Genomic DNA, 22603 nt, shown 5'->3' with positions numbered 1-22603 from the left:
TGAGAGAGCAGAGCCAGGAATGCTTAATATAGATATAATTTTTTGAATTTAAGGAGTTTTTCCATTTTTTTGCGTTCTTTAAGTGAATTTCAACTTCTATCGCTGTGCATGTATTGTTAATATAGTGTTTGCTGAATTGGTTTTTTTTTTTCCCCTTTCAAGTTCAGGTAATTTACTTCTCGAATTGATGAATTGGGTACTTTCTTTTTCTGTCAAACTGAGACAAAAATCTCAAATTTTTTCCAGTGTTACTGTACTTTTTTGATTGAAAACGATGGGACTAAATTTTTTTTTCAATTAAAATCGGTGGTTTATTTCATTTTGTGTTCTGTTTTAGTTGGAAAGTGAAAGGAATTGCCTTTGTGAATCCCAGAAAAGAAAATCAGCCGTTGCTTTTTTTTTTTTTTTTAATTCTGTTTAATTGCTTAAATTTCTGAAATATTCACTCACCGGTTGATGTAGATCGAATTTTTATGTACTGTGATTTTAACTCCTTTTGTTTTGTATTTCTGCTTGGTTATTGGTACAAAGATCTGCCACAACTGTAATTCGGAACGTCAGTAAAGCCCATTTTTGTTAGCATACAAAATGTAGATGTAGTGATGGAAATTTCACACCATGGTTCGATGTAGGACTGGGGGGGCTAAACGGTACTTCAACACAATCTGACTGTTGGAGAATATATATATATATATATATATATATATATATATATTACGGTATTGCACTTGAATCCCATGACAACTTAGATCATACTTCTCTGCTAGCCAATTCATGTTCTTTCTTTTCATCTGCTTGGATTCGCTTTATTCGATAGGGTTATGTTACTTCAACTGCCTCATGATAACCAGGGAGTGAAGCAAAGTACATAGTTGATTTCTTTTCTTTTTTTGTTTCATTTGAATGTAAACTTGTAATTTGATTAGACTTAGTGATATGAATTTTTGATCTCAGATTTGAAGCTGAAAGAGTGTTATCTTGCCTTCAAGTAGGACATCGGATTCAAAGTTGAAAGGAGGAGCAAGCCCCAGGATACTACTCTGAGGTTCACAAGAAAAGACAAAGGCAGAAAATATAATGGGAAACACAACGCAAAAATCCCAGGAAACAGAAGTAGAAGAACCAGGACAGCTAAAACAAGAAGAAGATTCAAACTTTACATGTGAAATTTGCATCGAACCTATGTTAGCAATCAGGAAATTCAAGAATGGTAGCCTGTGTAAACATCCTTTCTGTTTGGACTGCGTAGCCAAATATATCGAAGTAAAAGTCGAAGAAACCACTGGCTGCATCGAATGCCCTGGACTGAACTGCAAACAATTATTAGACCCTCTCTCATGCAATTGCATCATCTCAAAACCAATATTTGAGAAATGGTGTGATCATCTATGTGATTCTACTGTTTTAGGGTCTGAAAGCTGCTATTGCCCATACCAAGATTGCTCAGTGTTGGTTTTGAATGAGTGTAGGGATAAGGTAAAGAAAATAAAATGTCCTAACTGCAAGAAAAGCTTCTGTTTCCTATGCAAGATTCCATGGCATGCAGGATACCAGTGCAATGAGAGCAGACATCTAAGAGATAGGAATGACATTCTGGTCGGTGAACTAATTGAAGAGAAAAATTGGACTAGATGTTATAATTGTGGCCACTCCATTGAGCGAGTTAGTGGTTGCAGAGATATAAAATGCAAGTACGCTCTCCCTCCCTCCCTAACTGCATAATATTTGTGATTTAGATTTTTCTTTCTTTAACCAACAAATTATATGTGACAGGAGATTATTATAGTTTGGATTATGCAACAGTACTTTTTCCCATACCATATATATATACATGATAAAATAATGTGGAAATGACGTAGCCTATCTTTATATACTTAATTGAGCTAATTGTGTCGCTGCCAAATAAGTGTGTTTCCAATCTATTCTTCCAATGACATCTTCCGGCTAAAGCATAAGCATTAGTCACGTGATATGGATATGACTAGTATTATATCGAAAATGACGTTGAGGTAAAAAGGAGAATTTCCTTCACCTGTCTTTACATTTTAGGCTTAGTTTCCAATATGTCCTTAAAAATTTAATTGCTCTCAATTTGTCTTTGAATATAGTGTTATTTCCAACTGAGGCAATTAAACTTTTAAAAGCAGATTGGAGACTGCCTCTAAAATATAAGGACAAGTTGGGCTAATTCTCCCTTTTATCTCAGGGTCATTTTTTATATAATATTATTTATGTGCTTATCACGTGACTGATTCTAATAGCTTAGCTGGAAAGTGACATTGGAGAAACATATTAGAAACTCACTTATTTTGCAGGGACACAATTGGCTCAATTAAGGATACAAGAACAGGTTGGACACTGACCCCATTATATAAGAATATGCTGGGCTATTTCCCCTAAAGTAACACAAAGCAACATTATATCATTTAAAGCTCATCAGAAGATGTAGTTATAATATGCATAGGCAGATTGTATGTCAATGTAATCTTTCAATTTAACAACATGTATAATTCTGATTTGTTTTGATTATTAATGCAGATGCGGGGTTAGGTTTTGCCATCAATGTGGAGGACCATTCCATTTCGGCCCTTGTAGGCACAGGAGCTGTGGAGCTGTTCTTTGTAATGTATTCATTTTTGTGGTGTTAGCAGCTTTATGCTACTTCTTATATTTTGAAATACATTTACGCTCCAGAAGGTAGACTCAGCTGCACAGGCCATGTATCCTGGTGGCATGCTGAAATGCCACAAGAAAAAAAAGAGGTAAAAAAGAAGGGGTTGTAAATAATGTTATTCTCGTACATAAAAGTCATAAACTGGTTTGTTCAATGGTTGGGTTGGATAACTTGGGTTAGTTTTGTTCTGTCCTTGAACGTCTTTTTCCTTAGAAGAAGAAGAAGAACGAAACTCCAGATAGCTTCTTCACTTTCAGAAAGAAAGTTCATAGTCTTTGTATTTTATTTTCTTGCACTTGTGCTCAAATGCTGGGAAAATGATTGAAGGTGAAATATTTCAATATTGTATGATTCTAATCTATAAAGTAACAAAATTTGTCCAATTTAAGTGTTTAATTTCACTCTCTGTTTCATTTGTGAATTCCCAGGCTATACAAGGTAGTTGCTTCGTGTTTTGTTTAGTGCTGGAAAGTAAGAAATTACAATCCTGTTTCCCATGCAATATCGCCAGTTGCTGGACAGATTAGTTAGCTGATCTTTTAACTAAAGCTTCGGTCCAGTCTGATCGAGGCTTCACCAGCGCTGACCAGCTTGCAGGAGGGTGGTAGAGAATAAAACTCGCAGATACAGTATCAGCTGCGTATATTTTGTTTCCTTATTTAGATAATTCAATCTTGTTTTTGCATCCCTGTAATTACTACAATTACAGCTATGCACAGCACTCTGTGTGCCTTTCTCTGCATATTTCTTTTTCCTTTTTATTAGTTCCAGTATAAAATTATTGCTTGTTTCATTGACGGAAGAGCTATAAAAATAAGGTGGGTTAGTTTTCATTTTGAACCCTATTTATCTTTCTTTTGGAGATGAAGCAAAAGGACAAGACATTCCAAATCGATAACTTTGGCATTGTGATTGAGAAATGAGTTCCTACCAAACACGGCATTAGGGTTTCCACTAGAAATCAAAAGGTAACAGTCCAAGCATGGTTCTTGGCTTTTTATTTGGGTGAGTAAAAGGACTGGAGCCAGAAAACGAGGATTAATCTATTTTTCCAAGAAAAACAGACAAAGAAACAAGGAAAAAGAATGTTGTGTTCAGATGATGTGTTTTTACAAATGGGAAAAATGAAGGTTTTCTTTTAGTTTTCCAAGATAAACCCTAGAAGTTCCAAAATTTTCCATTTTCACTGGGGCCTGAGAGGGCGATTTCCCCCAATTTTTCCAGCTAGCATTTTTTTTCCAGACAAAATTAACCCTACTTTTTTTTGTTTTAATAACAATCGTACCCTCTCTCTATATATAATCTCTTGCCCTAACTCCCTCTAAGTACTGTCTTTTTTTTTTTTTTCCTGTCCTTTTGATTAGTAAAAGCTGAGATTTTTTTTACATATATGTTCATTAGCCATTTTCCCATCTACATGGGATATGGGCATCCAATCTTCCCCTATTTAAATGTGCAATATCTCATCGCACCATAATTACAGCTCATGATCAAACCCTAGATGGTGGAGATAGTTTCCACACTGAAATTCTTTAATCCCACTACCTAGCTATTTCTTTTATCTAATTTAATCTCTCTTAACCCATTAATGTGTGATACGTGGCATCACATTTTTCCCTTTAAAATACGCGACGTCCCTATCACACCATAATCATGGTTCACGATCAAACCCTAGATGGCTCGGCCTGTTCCCACAAGCCTGGGGAAGGGCTTGATGCACAACTGAACCACTTCTAGTCCTACAGATGTAAATATGGAGTGTAGAGCATCACAATCTTCACCCTTTAAATGAGCGACATTCAGATACAGTCTAGGATGGAGCCATGGACAGTGCAGGCAGGCTCCACACTAGCTAGGGTTCCCTCCAGTAATGTTCCGTAGTTTTGTTTTTGCTGTTCAATCTATCTTTTTAAAAATTTTGAAGTCAAACTCTTCATGATCCTTGTACATGAGATATGGGCATATCTCAAAACGAGCACTGTATTGGATTGAAATGATTAAAGATAAGAAAACATCACCCTGCATAAGGATGAGAGCTAGTTCATTGTAGGCTGTGTTCTGTCTTGCCTTGTTTCAGACAAATTTACATCATGCAGGCCACAAAAGTCTACCAGTAACTTGTTATTGTTCCAGGAAAAAAAAAAAAAAAGCTTGGTGCTGTTGATTCACACATGCGCCACCTGAAGAAGCGTGTGCCGAGAAGCTGCTGTCCTAAAATGGCTTGATATCTGGTGGTTCAGTAGGTGCCACACCTTTTGACCTTTTAAAACTCTACTAGAAAAAGACATCCCTAGAAAATCCTTCCCTGAAGCCTCAAAGACAGATTGATTTTGAATTTAAACAAAGCCCACAGCTGGAGAACTCCATTAGTCCGATCTCTTACACAAGAGAGGAAAACAAAAATGGTGAAGAGGTCAATGCCTCCATCTTTCAACGTTGGCTTTCTGCTTTTCTTCTTGGAAAAGCATTAAAAAATGGAACCACTTTGTCTTAAACCACTAAGCAAAACCCAAAAGGTATCGTGATCCTGATATCATACATTTTTGGGGCCCTGTGGACTGCTTCCCTATGAGGACATTCTCCATCACTTGCATTACGGATGACCTCGACTGTTTACTTTTTTTAATCTCTACTTCTCCAAGTTGAGTTTGTTTATGTTTAATTCATTTTATACTCAAAACCTTTTCTACTTCATACCCGCATAAGTCCTAATCAAAGTGTTATCAATAATTGAGGCTGGCTTCCCATCTTATATCCATCGTGTTTCAGAACTGAAATATGATTTGCCCACCGTGATATTTAGAGTTTATTTGGTATTGTAGTGATCACTGCTTTTTAGAATATGTTATACTTGAAAATATATCGTTTTAACATCGTGAAAATAGTTTAGAAACATAAAAAAATATTAATTTGAAATAAAAAAAAAAACCTACATTTTTTGAATTTTTTATTTACATGTGATACAAATGGCTCTATAGAATTGGTCACCGCCCATGATAAAAGAAATCGATATATATGACTGATATTAGCTAGGAAGAGGCCTGTGTGATGCCTATTTTGGCTTGATGCCTGCGTTGCATGATATAGTAATGTTGAGTTCGTTTATTAACACACTTGTTTAAGAAGACTGGGATTAGGATTAGCATCGAAGTCATTTTTAAATCTTGTCTGTGTATGTATATACAGATACCCCTGCTTCATGTCCCTTCTTCTTGACAAGATTCGATTTTTTTTTTAATGAAAATTAAATCCTTAAAAAAATGACTGCATATTTAATCTGCATGTGGGAGATGTTTCGAAATAAAAATAAACAAGAACTAAGCAACTTTGATGTCTGGTCTTCAACCTTTGTTCTTAAATGAGGATACTCATGGCTTCTCTAGTTTCCATGACATTTATTGCTGAAATGTTGCAGTACTAACACAGAGAGACAGAAAACATCATTTCCCAAAAAGAAACGCACAAAGGAAACTTTTTAGCATGTACTGTCAAAAAAGGTGCACCAAATCCACATCCCCCACAAACTAGCCTGAAACCTGAATCTTTGAACCCATCCCTTCCTTACCTTCAAATCTTGTGATTTTACTCGCAGTCAGCATCAGTAGTACATGACTTTTTCTCCTGTCTTGTTTTCATCAAACAAAAAGCTATTACAGCTGCTAGTGCTAATAAGTTGCTTAATCTCCTCTAGACTATGGTCTAGAGGGTTATCTCCCGGCCATAACCCATTTTGCTTCTCAATCCACCCATTAAGGACACCATGAGCAGCAGCCCCACTTGAAACCATCAATTTTTGGCCATCTTCAACCCCATTGTAGGGATAATTTTGTAACCCCATCTGTTCATTGTTGTTATTGGTACCACCACTATATTCATACTCCTCTTTGACATGGCTCATCTGGTTGTTGCAACTCCCATCAGACGAGCTGCAGCTGGCTTCACCTCCAAACATTATAAGACTATCTTTAACTTGATCATTTTGCATAGGCCCCACAAAGGTTTCTTGGGGGTGTAGCATAGAAGCAGTAGCGAAAGAGCTAGTGCTCACAGGACTTGATGAAAATGAGATTGGATCAGTGAAAGACCTAGCTAGGTTACTGTAATAACTGTTGTTGCTGCATGTGAATGATGACGACGACGACGACGACAGGAGAGTGGATGGTGAAGACGGTAATGATGAAGCTTGAAGGAGAGATGAAAAAAGAGCAGCTTGCTGAGGTTTTCTCTGAGCAATAGGATTCATCACACCCATTAGTTTCTTCTTGAGCTTGGTGTTCCAGTAGTTTTTGATGTCATTATCCGTCCTGCCTGGCAACTGAGCTGCTATTACTGACCACCTGCATTTTGACGGCAACAAGTTTTGTAAGAAGAAATGAAAGTGATATTCTGATCTTCAAAGAGTAACTCAGCACTCTTAATTAGAAATGTAAACTTGGCATGCAAGCATATATACATTTCATATAATTATCCGTATTTGGATTATGTTTGAGCATGCAGATCTTTCTCTTGAGGTTTCATTTTTTCGCAAGAATTGAAAATACACTCATAAATATTGTTCTTCTCCATGCCTTAAATAGGAAAAAGTGTTGCTCTACATGACAAAATATTTGAAAGAAACAGCTCGTTGTGGAGTGAAATTAAAGAAAAAGAGATCTGAGAGAGCACCGGCTTCCAATGTTGGCATACAGGCTGCAGATTATCCTGTCTTCATCATCAGAGAACTCTCCATGTTTAATGTTGGGCCTGAGATAGTTTAGCCATCTTAATCTGCAGCTTTTCCCACATCTTTTAAGACCTGAAACACAAATCCCAGACAGATTAATTCAAGATCTTTAAAAAAAAAACAAAAAACATAATCGGAACCGACAGAAAAGGAAGAGCACTGAAACCTTAAGATCACTTTTCATGGAGTGGTTGTCATTTCCATCAAAATAATCTTACAGGCCAACAACTCAAAATCAACTTGCTACTAAAAGGAACAGGCAAAAGTGCTTAAATGCTTGCTTACCAGCCTTTTGTGGGAGAGCAATCCAATTCCCTCCAGTCCCTTGTTTTTCCAAGTACTCCTTCAGCTTTGCATCTTCTTCAGGCGACCAGGGCCCTTTCTTCATATTAGCCTTGTCACAACAAGGAGCCCTTCCCATCTTTCTCCTTCTTTCTGACCTTTCTTCTGTGAGACCAAGAAGTTGTATCAATATAAAGAGGCTTTGATGGATGCGGGGAAGGGCTCCCAACTTCCTCTGACAGACTTGGTTTTCTGAGCACTCTTAAGTAAGGAATCGAGGGATCGATGTCATTGGTTGAGAGATAGCACAAGTCAAAGGACAGCCTCGTTTTCAATCTTCAGTTCTTAACTCTCTATTCGCTGATTAGCCAAGAGAACTTTCCATCATAAACAAATCAGCAACAGGGTCCTTCCATGTCTACCCTTACTTGGTCTCCCTTCCATCTTCAATCTCACTTTAAGAATCCAAAGTCTGCTCAAGCAATAGAGGGAAATAATAGTAATATAATTAGTGAAAATGACGTCCTAGAGTTTTCCAAATTGTAGGCCAAGTCATCGGGCAAGGTCTACTAGAATTTAATACTAGTAGTTGTCATTTCGTACATATCTATGTTATGTACGTATGTTAATACGTATAAAATAACAAGCAAGCATGTAATTTTATTACTATCTAGTTAGCGGCTTCTGTGAAGCCTGTCCGACCAGAAAATATTTAAGCGTAAAAAAAGAATATTATGCATGTATTGCTATCATGTTTTTTAGAATAGTTAATTTTGTTTTATCAAGTTTAGAATCAAGAATTGAAAATTTTCTTTCTAAAAAAAATAGAAAAATATAGTATTATAGCTAGCCTATTCACAAACTAAACTTTGTTTTAGTAATAATTCAACCAAACTAGCATGTTCAACCTGTTTTTTTTCTCCTCTAGACCAACCTTTCCTATGACTTCATGAAGAAAATGTTTTCCTTTGCCCTCTTTAACATCAACCTCAACCTCCTGAGTGATTCTAGCAATTTCTCTTCCTTTTCATAAATTGGTTAATTTAATCTCATCCTATTCACCAACTTCAGTTTGCCCCTTAGATTTCACCTCCACTTCATGTTCTAGTTTTTAGCATGTTTGTGTTTCAAGTTATTTCTTTGGTTTAATCTCAACCTCGGAAATCATTGATTTTTTTTATATATTATTAAGTCTTTAGTTTCTTTCAATGATTTCTTCTAATGATATTGAAACATCTACCATCTTTGGTTCTTCATGTGGCATTTCCTTCAAGAATAGTAATAATTGTTTATCTTGTGTTTTTTGGGAACAAACTTAATAGCAAGAGCAATTAATTTACCATTAATAATATTTTATTAATGGCCACTGAATTTAGAACATTGGATGTGTGTGAATCAAGAATGGAATATTTTTCAACTTTTTTTTTTATCATCGACTCAAATATTTAGCACCCCAAGTTGCATCTCCTCTACATTTTGTCTTTTTTCTATTTGAGAAGGTTGAATTTAAAGCAAATAATAATAATCTAATTACTTATTTGCCAAATATAGAATCTCTTTGTAATTATATTGTACAAACTTTAAAATTAATAATTCTCTCATAATTTACCATGATGGAAGTACATGCTTACCAACACAAAATTCTATCTTTTATAACATTAACCACCAATATTTAGCATCATAAGTAACTTTGCGTCTTGCAAATCTTACCTCTTGATAATTATGAATATTTTATGTTTCTAACTTTAACAACCATTTAATAAATAAATATTTAAAAAAAAACAAAGTCCCATAAAAGAAAGGAATTTCATTAAAATTAAAAACATGTCTATAAAAATATTAACTACAAGTTAAGTATTCAATGCATCGCCTGTCATAAACATCACTCTCCATACAAACATAATGCCTATACAAGTTTGCAGAAATAAATCTATGGTTTGATCTTCCTTGAGTAAAGTCTCTAGGGACTTCATTCTCCTCATCACAATCTTTGTTTATGCTTTCCATTGATAGTTGATCCAACCAATAAAATCTCTACAATAAAATTTTTTATGTTGTCTCTCAAGGCCTGCCTTATAGTGTCTTACATGACCTCCACTCTTATATCATAGGATGAGAAGATGTTGTCGACATTTTCATTTATAAAAAAAAAAAAAAACCAACCTATTTTGATACCAATTAATGCAACATATAACAATAAAAAAGCTAGGACTTCTCAAGCTTTAAAAGTTATAACCCTAAACTGTAGAGAAAGAAATTAGGATTTCTCAAACCCTTAATTACAACTCTAAATTGGAGAAAAAAAACTCTGATTTAATAAATTTTGAGTGATAATAATAATAATAATAGTAATAATAATAATAATAATAATAATATATCAATTCATACTTTTAGTATTCACCATTGGAGCCATTTCCATATCTCTTTAGTTGTAGTCAATTAGAAAACAAACAATCTAATTAACTCTTAACTATTAAAAAACTTAAGACAAGTGCTTAAAAATTAATCTAGGAGCAGCCTTAAAAATTAAAAAGATCGATGAAGTTAAACAACACAAGTAGTTGTATTTAATTTAGTGGAATATTCTTTCTAAGATTTACCAATTTCTAACGCAGTATATTATTAATCTCAGTTGCTTAACAAATTAGAGTGATCAAACAATTACATATTATATATCTAACCTAGTAGTACATTGCAACAAATAAAAAACTAGTAGGCCTCCTAATTTTTTAAAAAAGAAAATTAGTTTTATTGATTTTGAGGCTTCTATTTCCTTTGACCAAATAAAAATTTAGTTACATGGTATCATTATGAGAACTCGAAGGAGAAAAAAAAATAGAGAAGAGGGAAAAGAGAAAAGAGAGGAGAAAGGTCTAATATGATCTCTCTCTTTCTCTTTTACATGTTTTTTTTAAGAGGCGTACAAAATCTCCTAAAAATATGCTTAATATTATCCTCTAATAATAACCAAGGTCTAATGAATTTTAATTTAAATTGAAAAAAAAAAAAGCAAATGCAAAAATGAGGCCAAACACCTAGCCTATTTAAAAAAACACAAGTGCATGACCTTTTTCTTACTTAGTTCAAGGAACAGATAACATATTATTCGTCTTTTCTTAAGAAAAATAGGTAATGTGTTGTTTGCTTGTCTAATTTTCTACCTAAGAGGTGGTTAGAAAATCATGTTTGGATTTTTTGGATTTAAAAATCATTTTCAACCTATTTTCACCAAATAACACCTAATAAACATCTTTAAAACCTTAAAAAATTAATTTATCAACTTAAAACGCTCCTAAATTGGTCTAAAAAACACAAAATTAAAACAAAAAAAAATATTTCTTTTCCATGATCTATTTCTTACAGCAAGATGAAGGATAAATATATATTTATGGAACTTTTCTCATTAAATAAAACTCATTGATACTAAGAATGACTTTTTTGTTGTTGAAATATAACCGTCCAACAACTTTCTCTCTTTTCTCTAATTTTTCTATGACTTTCTCTCTTATCTTGTAAACTCAGGAACTAAAATATGAATAGAATAAAGTTTTATATCAAAAACTAAAATTCCAAAACTAAAGGTACTTAGAACAAAGTCAATGATAAATATAGGGACTAAAGAAAACTTTTGCATGTGAATTTGAGAGAGGTTACCCTTGTTTTTCCTTTTAGTTTGGTCATTTTCTTTTAATTGTGTCTTAATGCTACAAATTAAAACCAAACTTAATTAAAATGACTCACAATCAAGCTCTAAAATCTCATCAAAACTTTCACAACTCAAGAAAATGCAAATAATAAAATGTATTAATTAAAAACCCAAAAAACATAAAATAAAAAGATGCAACTGAAAAATAATAATTATAAAAGGCGCGACATTGCAGAACCGTAGCCTTTTAGTTTTTTTTAATGGTAATTAATAAATAATGAGATACTTGACATATATGTATGATTAATTATTGTTAGGCTATACAATTGTTTATGTAAGCTTCATATTTTAAAATCATGTATAAGTTAAAGGTTGTTTTAATATATTCTCATTATTGAAACGATAATTAGTCATCTTGCACAAACAATAATTAATATTATCATTTGGAAGACCCCAAGTTAACCTTCGGGACCAAATAACGAGACAGACATTGGTCGCAAATCATGTAAAGTGTCGGGAGATCTATAATGGAGAAAGTCTTTAAAAAATAGGGTAAATTAAGGATTGACGAATATTGCTACTGTATATAAAACTATCTTTTAGACTTTACCTTAACATTTAAATTTTAAATTTGAATAATCTTTTAATATAATATCAAAAATCCATGTCCCCCGATTCATTAAAGCATGGGCAGAATGGAACTGGGTATTGGACAAAGGATGTCATGGCGCCCAAAACTTTGAAAATGTTTAGTCTTAAAACTTTTTAAATTAAAAAAAAAAATCGGGATAAGTCCTAGGTGTTTTGTACTGTTTACCGCGACACAAAATTTATCGTAGATTAAATTGTAGAATCAATGCATTTTTATGCGTGAAAGTTAATTTTAATCCCTAAAATTTCTTACTTTTATATTATTTCGTCTCTATAGTTTTAGATATTTAGGTTTCTGTCTTTAAATTTTATTTTTATCACATTTTCTTCTTTGGATTATGAGAGAAAAGAAAGAAAGTTGTCAATATAAAAGGATAGAGAAAATTTTTTGCCAGATCTTGATGTTAGTTGATTAGTTCAATGAAAGTAATTTTATTTTTTAACCGTGTAAAAAAAATTCAAGATCCTTAAAAGTGTTTTGGATTCAGTTTGATTTTTTTTAAGTGATTATATAGTATTTTAGAGTTGAAAATAGGGTTATTGAAAATTTTATGATGTTTTTAAAGTATTTTTAAATTTAAAATAGTTGAAAATTATATTTTTAAAGATGAAGAACTGGTCCCAGCAGCTTTTTAACCATCGAAGATAATTGGAAAATGGTTGTACAAGACAGTAGTATTGAGCGAGATCATGTGTCATTCACTTAATTTAATAAAAAAGAAAAAGAAAAATGCCAATTGCAAAGGCTTGGCCTCTTAGGCTTAAATAAATCTCTCTTTAAATTATTTATTACAATATTATTTAAATATCATTCCATTATGCCATACTTTTTAAATATGATTACAATTTTTTATAGTCATATTTGCAATAGCTTTGTTAATAATTATATATAAGTGTAATATGCAACACGCATGAATATATATATATATATATATATATATATATATATATATATATATATATATATTCACGAATTAAGTTTTTTTTTTCATACAACCACATAAAAATTCTGAACACATGATTTTTTTGTTTGAAACTTGTTTTTTAGATTTTGACAAGTTTTTATTTATAGAAACATATTTTCATCACAAAAGAAAATCAATATGGAAATGAGAGTTTTGCCTCAGGAAATAAAAATTTTCCCCTCAATCTAAACTATCGAGATATATTCACCGTGAATATTTATTTTAGTTATCTTTGTTTTCTATTAAAGAAATGATGTTGTTAATGAAAAACAATATTTTTCTTCAAAACTAAAAACAATCCATAAATAAAGAAAGAGGAATATATACTAATTAACATATACATTTTCTCCTTCAAAATTCAAATCATTAAAACTCTTGCGAATATTTATTTTAATTATCACAGAGTTAAACAAAAATGGCATCATGGCGTAAAATCTGACTTATTTCTTAAGAAATATGCCTTTTGCACTGATATATGCTTAACCTAAGCTCTCTTTTTTTTTTTCTTTTTTTTTAATATTGACAATCTTATTTTAACTTCAAAAGGACAGGTTGAGGATAATTAGATAATTTTTATTTTTTAAATAATACTGGGATCGGTAAGTGTTTTGAGGTTTTTTTTAATTAATGAATTTAAAATATTATAAATATATTAATTAACTAAGATTTTAAATTAATTAAGATGATATTTTAGATATTATTTTATTAAAAGTCATTCAGTTTAATACTTTTTTATAACAATCTTTTTATAATACAACATAATTGTTTTTTGCCAATTACTTTCATGATAGTATATATATTTTTATTGTTATATAATTAAATAAATATTATTTAAAAAAACAATATATTAAATCTAGTTAGATGTATAATCCAAATCATAAATTTAATAAATTAATTCCGTTTATTCCGGGTCATATCATTATCTCATCAATATTTCAAAGAAACTTTTTACTTCATACACACACACGTTTAATTTGTTTTTTGTTTTTTTATTTATTTATTTAACCCAGTTGTTTGGTATTGATTTTGCCTTGTGATGAAAGTTGCGGTACAAATTGAGGTCGTATTTATAGTTCCATCACATCCATGCGAGACCATTACCTGAAAATTGGACTCCTTAATACTAACAAAACTACCACCGGGTCTTGTAAAAACCATCCCCTTTTCACACAAATAAATAAATAAATAAAATAACAATTGCATGCGATGTTTATTTTGCAGAAACGTGCTTTGGTTGGCTTGCTATAGTCAAGGTAATCAATATTTATATCCTGTTTATTTTTATATTTTTAAAAAAATTAAAAAAAAATTTAAATTAATAATTTTTTATATTTTTAAATCATTTTGATATATTAATATAAAAATAATTTTAATATATTTTTAAATAAATACATTTTAAAAAAATTTCATAACTACATTTCCAAACACGTTTTAATGTAAAACTCATCTTTAAACTTGGCATCGTTGATCTTGTAAAGCTGTAGGCAAGAAATGAAGAATGAAATTTAGAAATTGTCAACTCGTTTGGCGGCCGAGATCTTCCAGGCAGGTCATTTAATATTACATGGTATCCATGATCATGTAGCTGAGGTGTCAACAAATGTACTGATAAGTAAATTTCCGGGCCAGTTCTTCCTGCACAGGCTCAGAAAACTAGAACGTAGACCACCAGCAGTCACATGTTTGACAGTTACACACACACACAGATATAGGTGTGTAGGTGACATCTCAGGTACAGATGAATTGATGTATAACAAGTAGTGGAAGCATCCATACTTAAAAAGAATCACCAGAAATTAAAAGACAACTGAATTTTGACAGTCAGGGCATCAAAAGTCAGAATGCCGCGAAACTCATCGAGTCAATGCGTTTCGCCGTTTACGAAAGAAGTCAGCAGTTATGCCCCTGATGTCCACCTATTTTTGGCCAAATTCTATCATTTCGGCCCTGAAATTGTCATTTTTGCTATTTTAGGAAAGTTTTGTTTTAGCCATAACTTTTGATTTCCGAGTCCGAATTGACTTTCGTCAATTCCTGCTTGCTCAGGATTTATATGTCTTTCATATTCTGAATTTATCTCAAATTTGTCATTTATGGTAAATTTAATGTTTTATGTCGTTTCCTTATCCGTCATGAGTTTAGATTAGGGTTTTGCTTTAAATACCATTGTAAAGCCCTGACTAAATTTTTACCTATTGATTTTTGAATAAATAACCTTGAGTTTTCTGAGAGTTTTTGTCGTTGTAGATCATTTACATAATATTGACGTTGGTAGTATTTTTTTATTGTTTTCCGCTGCATCATGAATACTCCTCAAGATCCCACATATAAAGTGCCAAGGATGGATTTACAGGCAATACTGCATCCAATGCATTTAAGTAAAGCTTGAGATACACGGTAGGTAATGGAGAAAAAGTGTCTTTCTGGATTGATTCTTGATTGTTTGACTTGGCCTGGAATGAGAATTATTATCCAGGGAATTATTTTCTTGCCTTTTTTGCCATATAAATTTAAAGACGTCGAGAACTTTGTTGATTCACTTCAAGAAACATGGAGAATGTGTACAAGATTCTTATCATGGTAAGGGAGTGCATTGGTGTATAAACTTCAGATCAGCTGATTACTCAATGGCCTTCATTGTCAAAAAAATAAGTTTCATAAACTATGTGGGATAGCTCAACTAGGTGAGATTTTGAGTTTATTTCTTAATAGTTATAAGCTCGAGTCTCCTTAAAATCATTGAAAGCTTATATAATCATTAAGTTTAGAGTCTGTAGAATTAATTGAGGTATGCAAGGGCGGAGCTAGAAATTTTATTTGTCCTGGGCTATTAAATAAGTATATAAATATTTTTTAAGGTTGATTATTAACTTGTGTACATAAATTTTTAAAATTAATAGTAAAGTTTTAATTCAGATACACTATTCAAGATATTAAAAAATAAATTTAAAAGTACATAAAATTATAATGAAAGTGAAAATAAACTAAATTATTAAAGTTACATCCTTCAATATTTTGTGAAATATAATTCATCTATAATCAAATCTAAATCGATATTGTAACAACCTCTCAACCGGGATAAAATAATAATCTCATGTCAATTAAAAAATAAAATAATTAAATTTTTTTCCTATTTTAATTTCTTCTTTCTTCACTTGATTCTTCCCTAGATTAGTGTTTTATAAGTTGGACTTCGTAAGTTTACAAGGTTATTCTCTCACTTTTTATTTTTTTCCTTGGAATTTTTTTTATGTTTTCCCTTATTTTTTTCTATTTCTCTCTTGTATTTTCCTTTCTTTCTTTTTCTATTATACTTCTGCTCAATCGGCAACATATAAAAGGAAGGAGAAACTTATTTGTTTTATTTTTTAATGGTAAATAATCATTTTACTCTTAATGAGTCATTTTGCTTTTATTTGACGGTTCTTTTTTTTTTGTTAGCACTACCAAGCTCCGTTCATCCTAAAATCTTAACTAGATTTTATTCAATATATTTTAAGATCCCTCGTAAAATTTCAACTTGATCTGATGGTCGGATTGAAAATTACGTCCAATAACATAAAATTGATCAAATTGTGATTTTTCATTAAATTTCTAAATTTCTCCAAAAATTCTGAAATTTTAACCTAAGCTAAAGCATCATATTAGAAGGCTCCACACAAAATTTTCATAATTTTTTTGATAATTTAATTAAAAATTAAAAATTTATTTTACATAAAACTAGTTAAAAATATTGATAAAATCTTGACCTAGGCTAAAGCCCACCTCAGCCTTTGCCATGCCTCCGCCTGTGGAGGTATGTACAAACTGGCTCGAACATCCATGTTAATAATAAAAAAATATAAGTTTCATAAAAATACCTTTCACATATTATTTTATATCATTGTTTGGGGTATTTAGGGTGGTAGGAATGACTTTTGGTTCCTAATTAAGACTTATTTTTTGCTTTGATTTTACATCGTTTATTTACATGATTGCATACCACTCAAATAAATATTTTTTAGATTGATAATAATTTTTTTATAGTGTTATGGCATTTTTAATTAACAAACTAAAATAAATGTAGATATTTATAACTCTTGAACTGTTTTCTTTATCTTCTATAACATGTTTATTTTTAATACATTCAACTACTATCTAAAATATATATACACACACGCTATTCAAACCAGATAACGTGTTCGTCATTTCTGATTTTTAAGGATACGCTGATGATTCACATTTTTTTTTTAATTTAAAGACTTCTAGTAAAGCTGATTATTTAATTTTAGAGTGGAAAAGACCAATGTAGGCATATATATATATAGCTCTATCAATCATATGTTATAAATTAATATTTTAATTATGTCACTCTCATTTTTTTTCCCAACCATATGTGTATATATGCACGTATCATTGAAAATATGCTTGGTGCTTCGCTGTCCTTATCCTTCTCCCCCCTAGTTGGGGACCCCAACCCTACACTTGGGAGGTTTTGACCTTTGTCCAGGAGTTTAATAATATACATGTTTTCCTCATGCTTAGTTGATGCTTTCAGAGATAGGATCTCATAGTCCATGATCAATACACAGTCGATTAATTAGCCTTCGTTATTATTAGTATTTTAGACCCCCTTTATATTTGAAACACGGATCTTTCTCTTGCTCTGTCTTTTTAAAAGTTACATGCTTAATCTTGTGTGTGTGTATATATATATATATATATATATATATTTTTTTTTTCTTGTGTAGCAGGGTCATGGTAGAAAATAATATAGATTATATCTTAAGATTTTATCTATCAATTTAATTTATTGGGTTAAAATATTTATTTAACATGGTATCAAAGTCTTGATAATTAAATAGTTGTAAGTTTCAACCTCACCATCATTTTTTATTCGATAAAAATTAAGTGTAAGATAATATAAACTTATATAAATTTCAAGACTACAAGGTTTTCATTTAAGAGAGGCTTTTATTTTAAGAGATGTGTTAAAAAATAATATAAATCATATATTAAAACCTTATCCATGGAATCTGTTTTTTTTTTGGGTAAAAATTTGATTATTCAAGTTTTTATTCCTAACAATATTAATCAGTATCGATATATATATATGGCAAACTTCACTCTCTCTTTCTCTCTGTTTTTTTTTTTCTTTCCCAAAATACATTATACACAGTCCATTACTTAGCCTTCGTTATTATTAGTATTTTAATATCACGACGGATTCAATTGGCTATCACGGAAAAGACGAAGGTTATCATGGCTTGCTTATTGTAATGATGGCTCCTCAAAATAAATATTTCACTCTCAGATCCCCTTTATATTTGAAACACGGATCTTTCTCTTTCTCTGTCTTTTTAAAAGTTACATGCTTAATCTTTATATATATATATATTTTTTTTTTCTTTTTCTTATGTAGCATGGTCATGATAAAAAATAATATAGATTATATTTTAAGATTTTATTTATTAATTTAATTTATTAGGGTTGAGATAGTTTTTTAACATGATTTTAGAGTTTTTGATGATTAAACGGTTATAAGTTTGAATCTCACTATTTTTTTATTCAATAAAAATTAAATATAAAATAGAGTAAACTTGTGTAAGTTTAAAGCCTAAAAAATTTTCAATCAAGAAACATTTTTATTTCAAGAAATGTGTTAAAAAATAATATAAATTATATATTAAAACCTCATCTATTAACTTAAGTGGTTGAATTAAGATAATTATTAGATAGCCTATCATGGAATTATTTTTTAAAAAAATTGATTATTCAAGTTTTTATTCCTAACAATATTAAATATTTTCGATATATGGCAAACTTCATTCTCTCTCCCTGTTTTTTTTTTTTCTTTCCCAAAATACATTATACATTATAAAAAATTATGATAAGATTCCTCCATTTTCCCAATATACAGGACTGAATACAATTCTCGACTTCATCCCTAAAATAGTTGATAGGAATCGTCGGTCAAGATAGCGCCGACCGACCAGTATTAATTAATTATATATAAACAGCATATGAAATCAATCTGGGGAGGTTTTGAAGCCAACAATAGTTGAGAGATGAAGGTGTTGAAGAACAAACGATGAGCTTATTAGTAAAGGTCGTAGATTCTGCACACATGGATAGTTTTCGTTACCTTACCTAACAACATATGCACACTCTATTTCCATCCTTTCAAGCATCTGATGATTTTTTTTTAATTTTTTTTTACCTTTTCTTTAAAAAAACAATCCAATCAATCAGTTTTTCTTTGTGTGAGCACTTTAATTAGTCGACACTTAACGATGGTTTTACTTTCTACATCCTTTCCACCAATGCTCTTCAATCCATTCGGCATGCAAGTCAAGCTTCTACGCAGACGGTGGGTCGTGGATATTATACAATTAACATGACACCTGCAGGTGAGTTTTATAAACTTATGTACAATTATATACATATAGCTGATGCATGCTGCCTGTGTTTTTGTTACTAATTATATCATAAATCACAGGGGTTCAGAGATTCTCCCTTTAATTTTATTTTTGGTTATGTATGGTTAAAAAATAATATAAATTATATATTTAAAATTTCATCTAACAACTTAAATTTTTGAATTAAGATGGTTCTTTGATATAATATCATAGCCTTAATAACCAAGTAGTTACGAGTTTGAATCTTACCATTCCTATTTATTAGTTTAATAAAAATTAAGCATAAGATAATCTGAGTCTGTTAAAGTTTTAAGCCCAAAGGGTTTCACTTGTGGAAGTGTGTTAGAAAATAATATAAATCATTCTCAGAACCTCACCTAACAGCTTAAACTTTTGAGTTGAGATGGTTTTTTAACATATACCTTTCATTAATAAAATCTAAACTTTTTTCTCTATTTTTTTTTTTTGCTAAAAAATTATTATGAAACAGTTTTTCATTAATGTAAGTGGAGGGAAATTTTAAGAAATGTAAGCTCTTATCTCAAATTTAACTGTTATTCAATGATCTAGATGAGATTTCCATTAAAATCTAAGAGATCAGGTTAGGTCTCGATCCAAATCCTAAACATCTTGAACTAGATCCAAACTGCAAGCATGATCCAAGCTCATTTCTTGCCTCCTAAAATGTGTGTTGACTGTGTAAAAGACCAATTTTGAAAACTTTTTTTTTTTTTAATTTTCCAAACATATTATCAATTATCTTACTTTTAAAAAATCTGAAAATGAAAAACTAAACAGGGTCTTAGTTAACCTGGCCGCAACTCATTTAACACAAAGATATATATATACATATATATGCTGTCAGAAAGAATAATATATGTGTGGACTCATACATGTTTGCTCCCACAGCTTTGAATGCGCATGTGATTCTCTCATATATATATATATACACTAGGCAAGCAGTGTTTAATTATAACTTTTTTGTATTAAAAATTACTATGTAGCTAATTAAAGTATCAGTAATGTAATAAGGCATCGTTTTTTACAGATGATCGGACCGTGTGAACAGAGACAAGGTATTTCTCTTTAATGACATTAATTGTAATACAAGTATAGCATAAACCAATACATTGGGCCACTAGAGAAAGAGCATTAATTGACCCGCAAACAGAATTATGAGAGTTTCTCTTGTTAAAGTAGGCGAGTTAGGTTCAATGTGGTTGAGATTCTTCACTTGAAGAATTATGTGAACAAGTCATAATTCTTGGCCACATGCATTAATTTAAACTCGTGTCGATGGAATGTGTGCAAAATTCGTAATTTTTGTTGACATTAGATGCTTAAATTATCATCAGTAATTAATTATTCAATTTTAGCTATTCAATGATCTAGAAGGATACATGGTATGAATGTGATTAATACCATTATATAACTTATAGCCAGGTGATAGTTCTTTAACTGAAAGTTTTCTTTATATACGATCGATTGTTTTAAATGAATTGGGTAAATTTTATTTTTTATTTAAAATTATTTTTTATATTTTTAAATTGTTTTAATATGTTGATCTCACGCATAATTTTTAAAAAATAAAAATAATATTATTTTATATAAAAAATACTTTAACAAACAATATTCACACCTTTGTAAAACAACACAGAAATGATTTTATAACACTATGACCTTTGCGTGGCCAACATGCATGTATGGACAAAACAACACCTAAAAGCTTGGAAAAAAAAGACAAGAGTCCTTGCATTCGTTGACTTAGCATGCATCGGACTCAGGACAAAGATTCCATAATCATTTTAGTATTATGTAGTTTCGTTATTTAGATGTCTTAATTTGGAAGAGGAGCAGACAGAAGCAGCCTGTTGGGTAGCCTAACTAGTCCAAGTTTTCACGAAGAAGTGCAAAAACTCACGCTAAATGTGTTCAATGGTTGCAAATCATCAACTAAATATTTTTCGTCAGAGTAGTTCATCCTTTCTTGACTCTCATGCACTTTGGTTTTGATATTTCAAAGTTGTGGGAAGCTGCTTCTAGGGCTCATACAAGTTTTTAATTCCCATTAATGGTGCCCATAAAGATTAGAAATTCACAAGCCATCAAGGCCGTAGGGCTATGATCCACATAACTTCTTATGGGTAAGTTTTAGTAACCTTTTTCTTTTTTTTAATGGTAGAAGTCTCTCGTAGAGTTAACATTTAATGATATTGCATTTACAAGAAACAGTTGCGCTCTTTCTTAGAATTTGAATCCTGGATGATAACATGAAAAACATGTAGGATTAATAGCTAGGTTTAGAGGGGATGAATATGCCTTGATAGAATATAAAAAACATCATGAAAAAATATAAAGACATTAAACAATATTTAGTTAATATGTAAATATGATGAATTTATATAATATAAAAAAAGATAAAGAGAGATCAAACATAATGATATGTCCTAGCTTGGCTATACCTACATCCAGTCCCTAACCACAATTTGGTATTTCCCAATCCACTATGTTTTCCTTCTTGCACATGCGAGGAACAAGATTTTCATAACATTTAATGTTCTCCTAGTTCTTGTATCGATGTTTATTTTAGAGTGTGATTACAGTTGTTTTTTAAAATATTTTTTTATTTATAAATACATTAAAATAATATTTTTGTTATTTTTTAAAAAATATTTTTGATATTAACATATCAAAATGATTTGAAAACACTAAAAAAATATTAATTTAAAATAAAAAAAATATTTAATTTTTTTTTAAAAATGCTTTTGAAATGCAAAATATATATATATATATATATATACTTCATGCATATAAATAGTTGCATAAAATATTTCCAACCATGCTATGTCTTAAAGCGTAAGTTTAACCGTTTATGCTAACTCTTATGTAACATAATTAAACAATATACTATAAAATGCTTAATCAAAATTTATGTTGTAACTTTTCAAAAACCTCTGATTGATTATGTTATGCTTAATGTATAATTTGAAACAATATCATACGATACCATGATACTAATATTTAATCCACCTTGCCTTTAAATAATATATAATAAAATTCTTCAAAAAAATATTATTAAATAATTTTTGAAAAAAAAGGCTATTCTCTTTTTTGTCATTAAAAGCTTATTAGCGGAGAACATAAAACTCTATATCATGATTACTAGAATATCATTTTGATTATAAAAAAATAACAATACTTTTAAAAGACATTAAATATCAATACTATTAAAAATAAATTACAATAATCTCTTTAAGATATTAT

At 30.7% G+C, this 22603-nt stretch overlaps 1 protein-coding gene and 1 non-coding gene across 2 annotated transcripts; one reads left to right on the top strand and one right to left on the bottom strand.

Moving 5' to 3' along the window:
- The first annotated feature begins 2702 nt into the window (after positions 1 to 2702).
- On the top strand, positions 2703 to 3507 carry LOC118048337 (uncharacterized). Its single transcript, XR_004687455.2, has 2 exons — positions 2703 to 3001; positions 3103 to 3507. It is a non-coding gene; the product is annotated as an uncharacterized protein (transcript).
- A 2542-nt stretch (positions 3508 to 6049) lies between these two features.
- On the bottom strand, positions 6050 to 7957 carry LOC118048338 (uncharacterized). The gene is made up of 3 exons (XM_035057954.2): positions 7683 to 7957; positions 7340 to 7469; positions 6050 to 7011 (listed from the first exon to the last, which is right to left on the bottom strand). The coding sequence occupies exons 1-3, from the start codon at positions 7816 to 7818 to the stop codon at positions 6273 to 6275; spliced, it is 1005 nt and encodes a 334-aa protein (XP_034913845.1). The 5' UTR covers positions 7819 to 7957; the 3' UTR covers positions 6050 to 6272.
- Positions 7958 to 22603: the final 14646 nt, after the last annotated feature.

Source organism: Populus alba, chromosome 6, assembly GCF_005239225.2.
Source record: "Populus alba chromosome 6, ASM523922v2, whole genome shotgun sequence".
Classification (NCBI taxonomy): domain Eukaryota; kingdom Viridiplantae; phylum Streptophyta; class Magnoliopsida; order Malpighiales; family Salicaceae; genus Populus; species Populus alba.
This window is presented reverse-complemented; position numbering and strand designations above follow the sequence as displayed.

Bases quoted from the DNA above. Each gene is read 5' to 3' on its own strand.
- LOC118048338 (XM_035057954.2), bottom strand. From the start codon at position 7,818: ATGGGAAGGGCTCCTTGTTGTGACAAGGCTAATATGAAGAAAGGGCCC. The intron at 7,470-7,682 runs GTAAGCAAGCAT...TTTGTGTTTCAG, and splicing joins TGCTCTCCCACAAAAGGCTG to GTCTTAAAAGATGTGGGAAA. The intron at 7,012-7,339 runs GTGCTCTCTCAG...GTCAAAATGCAG, and splicing joins TATGCCAACATTGGAAGCCG to GTGGTCAGTAATAGCAGCTC.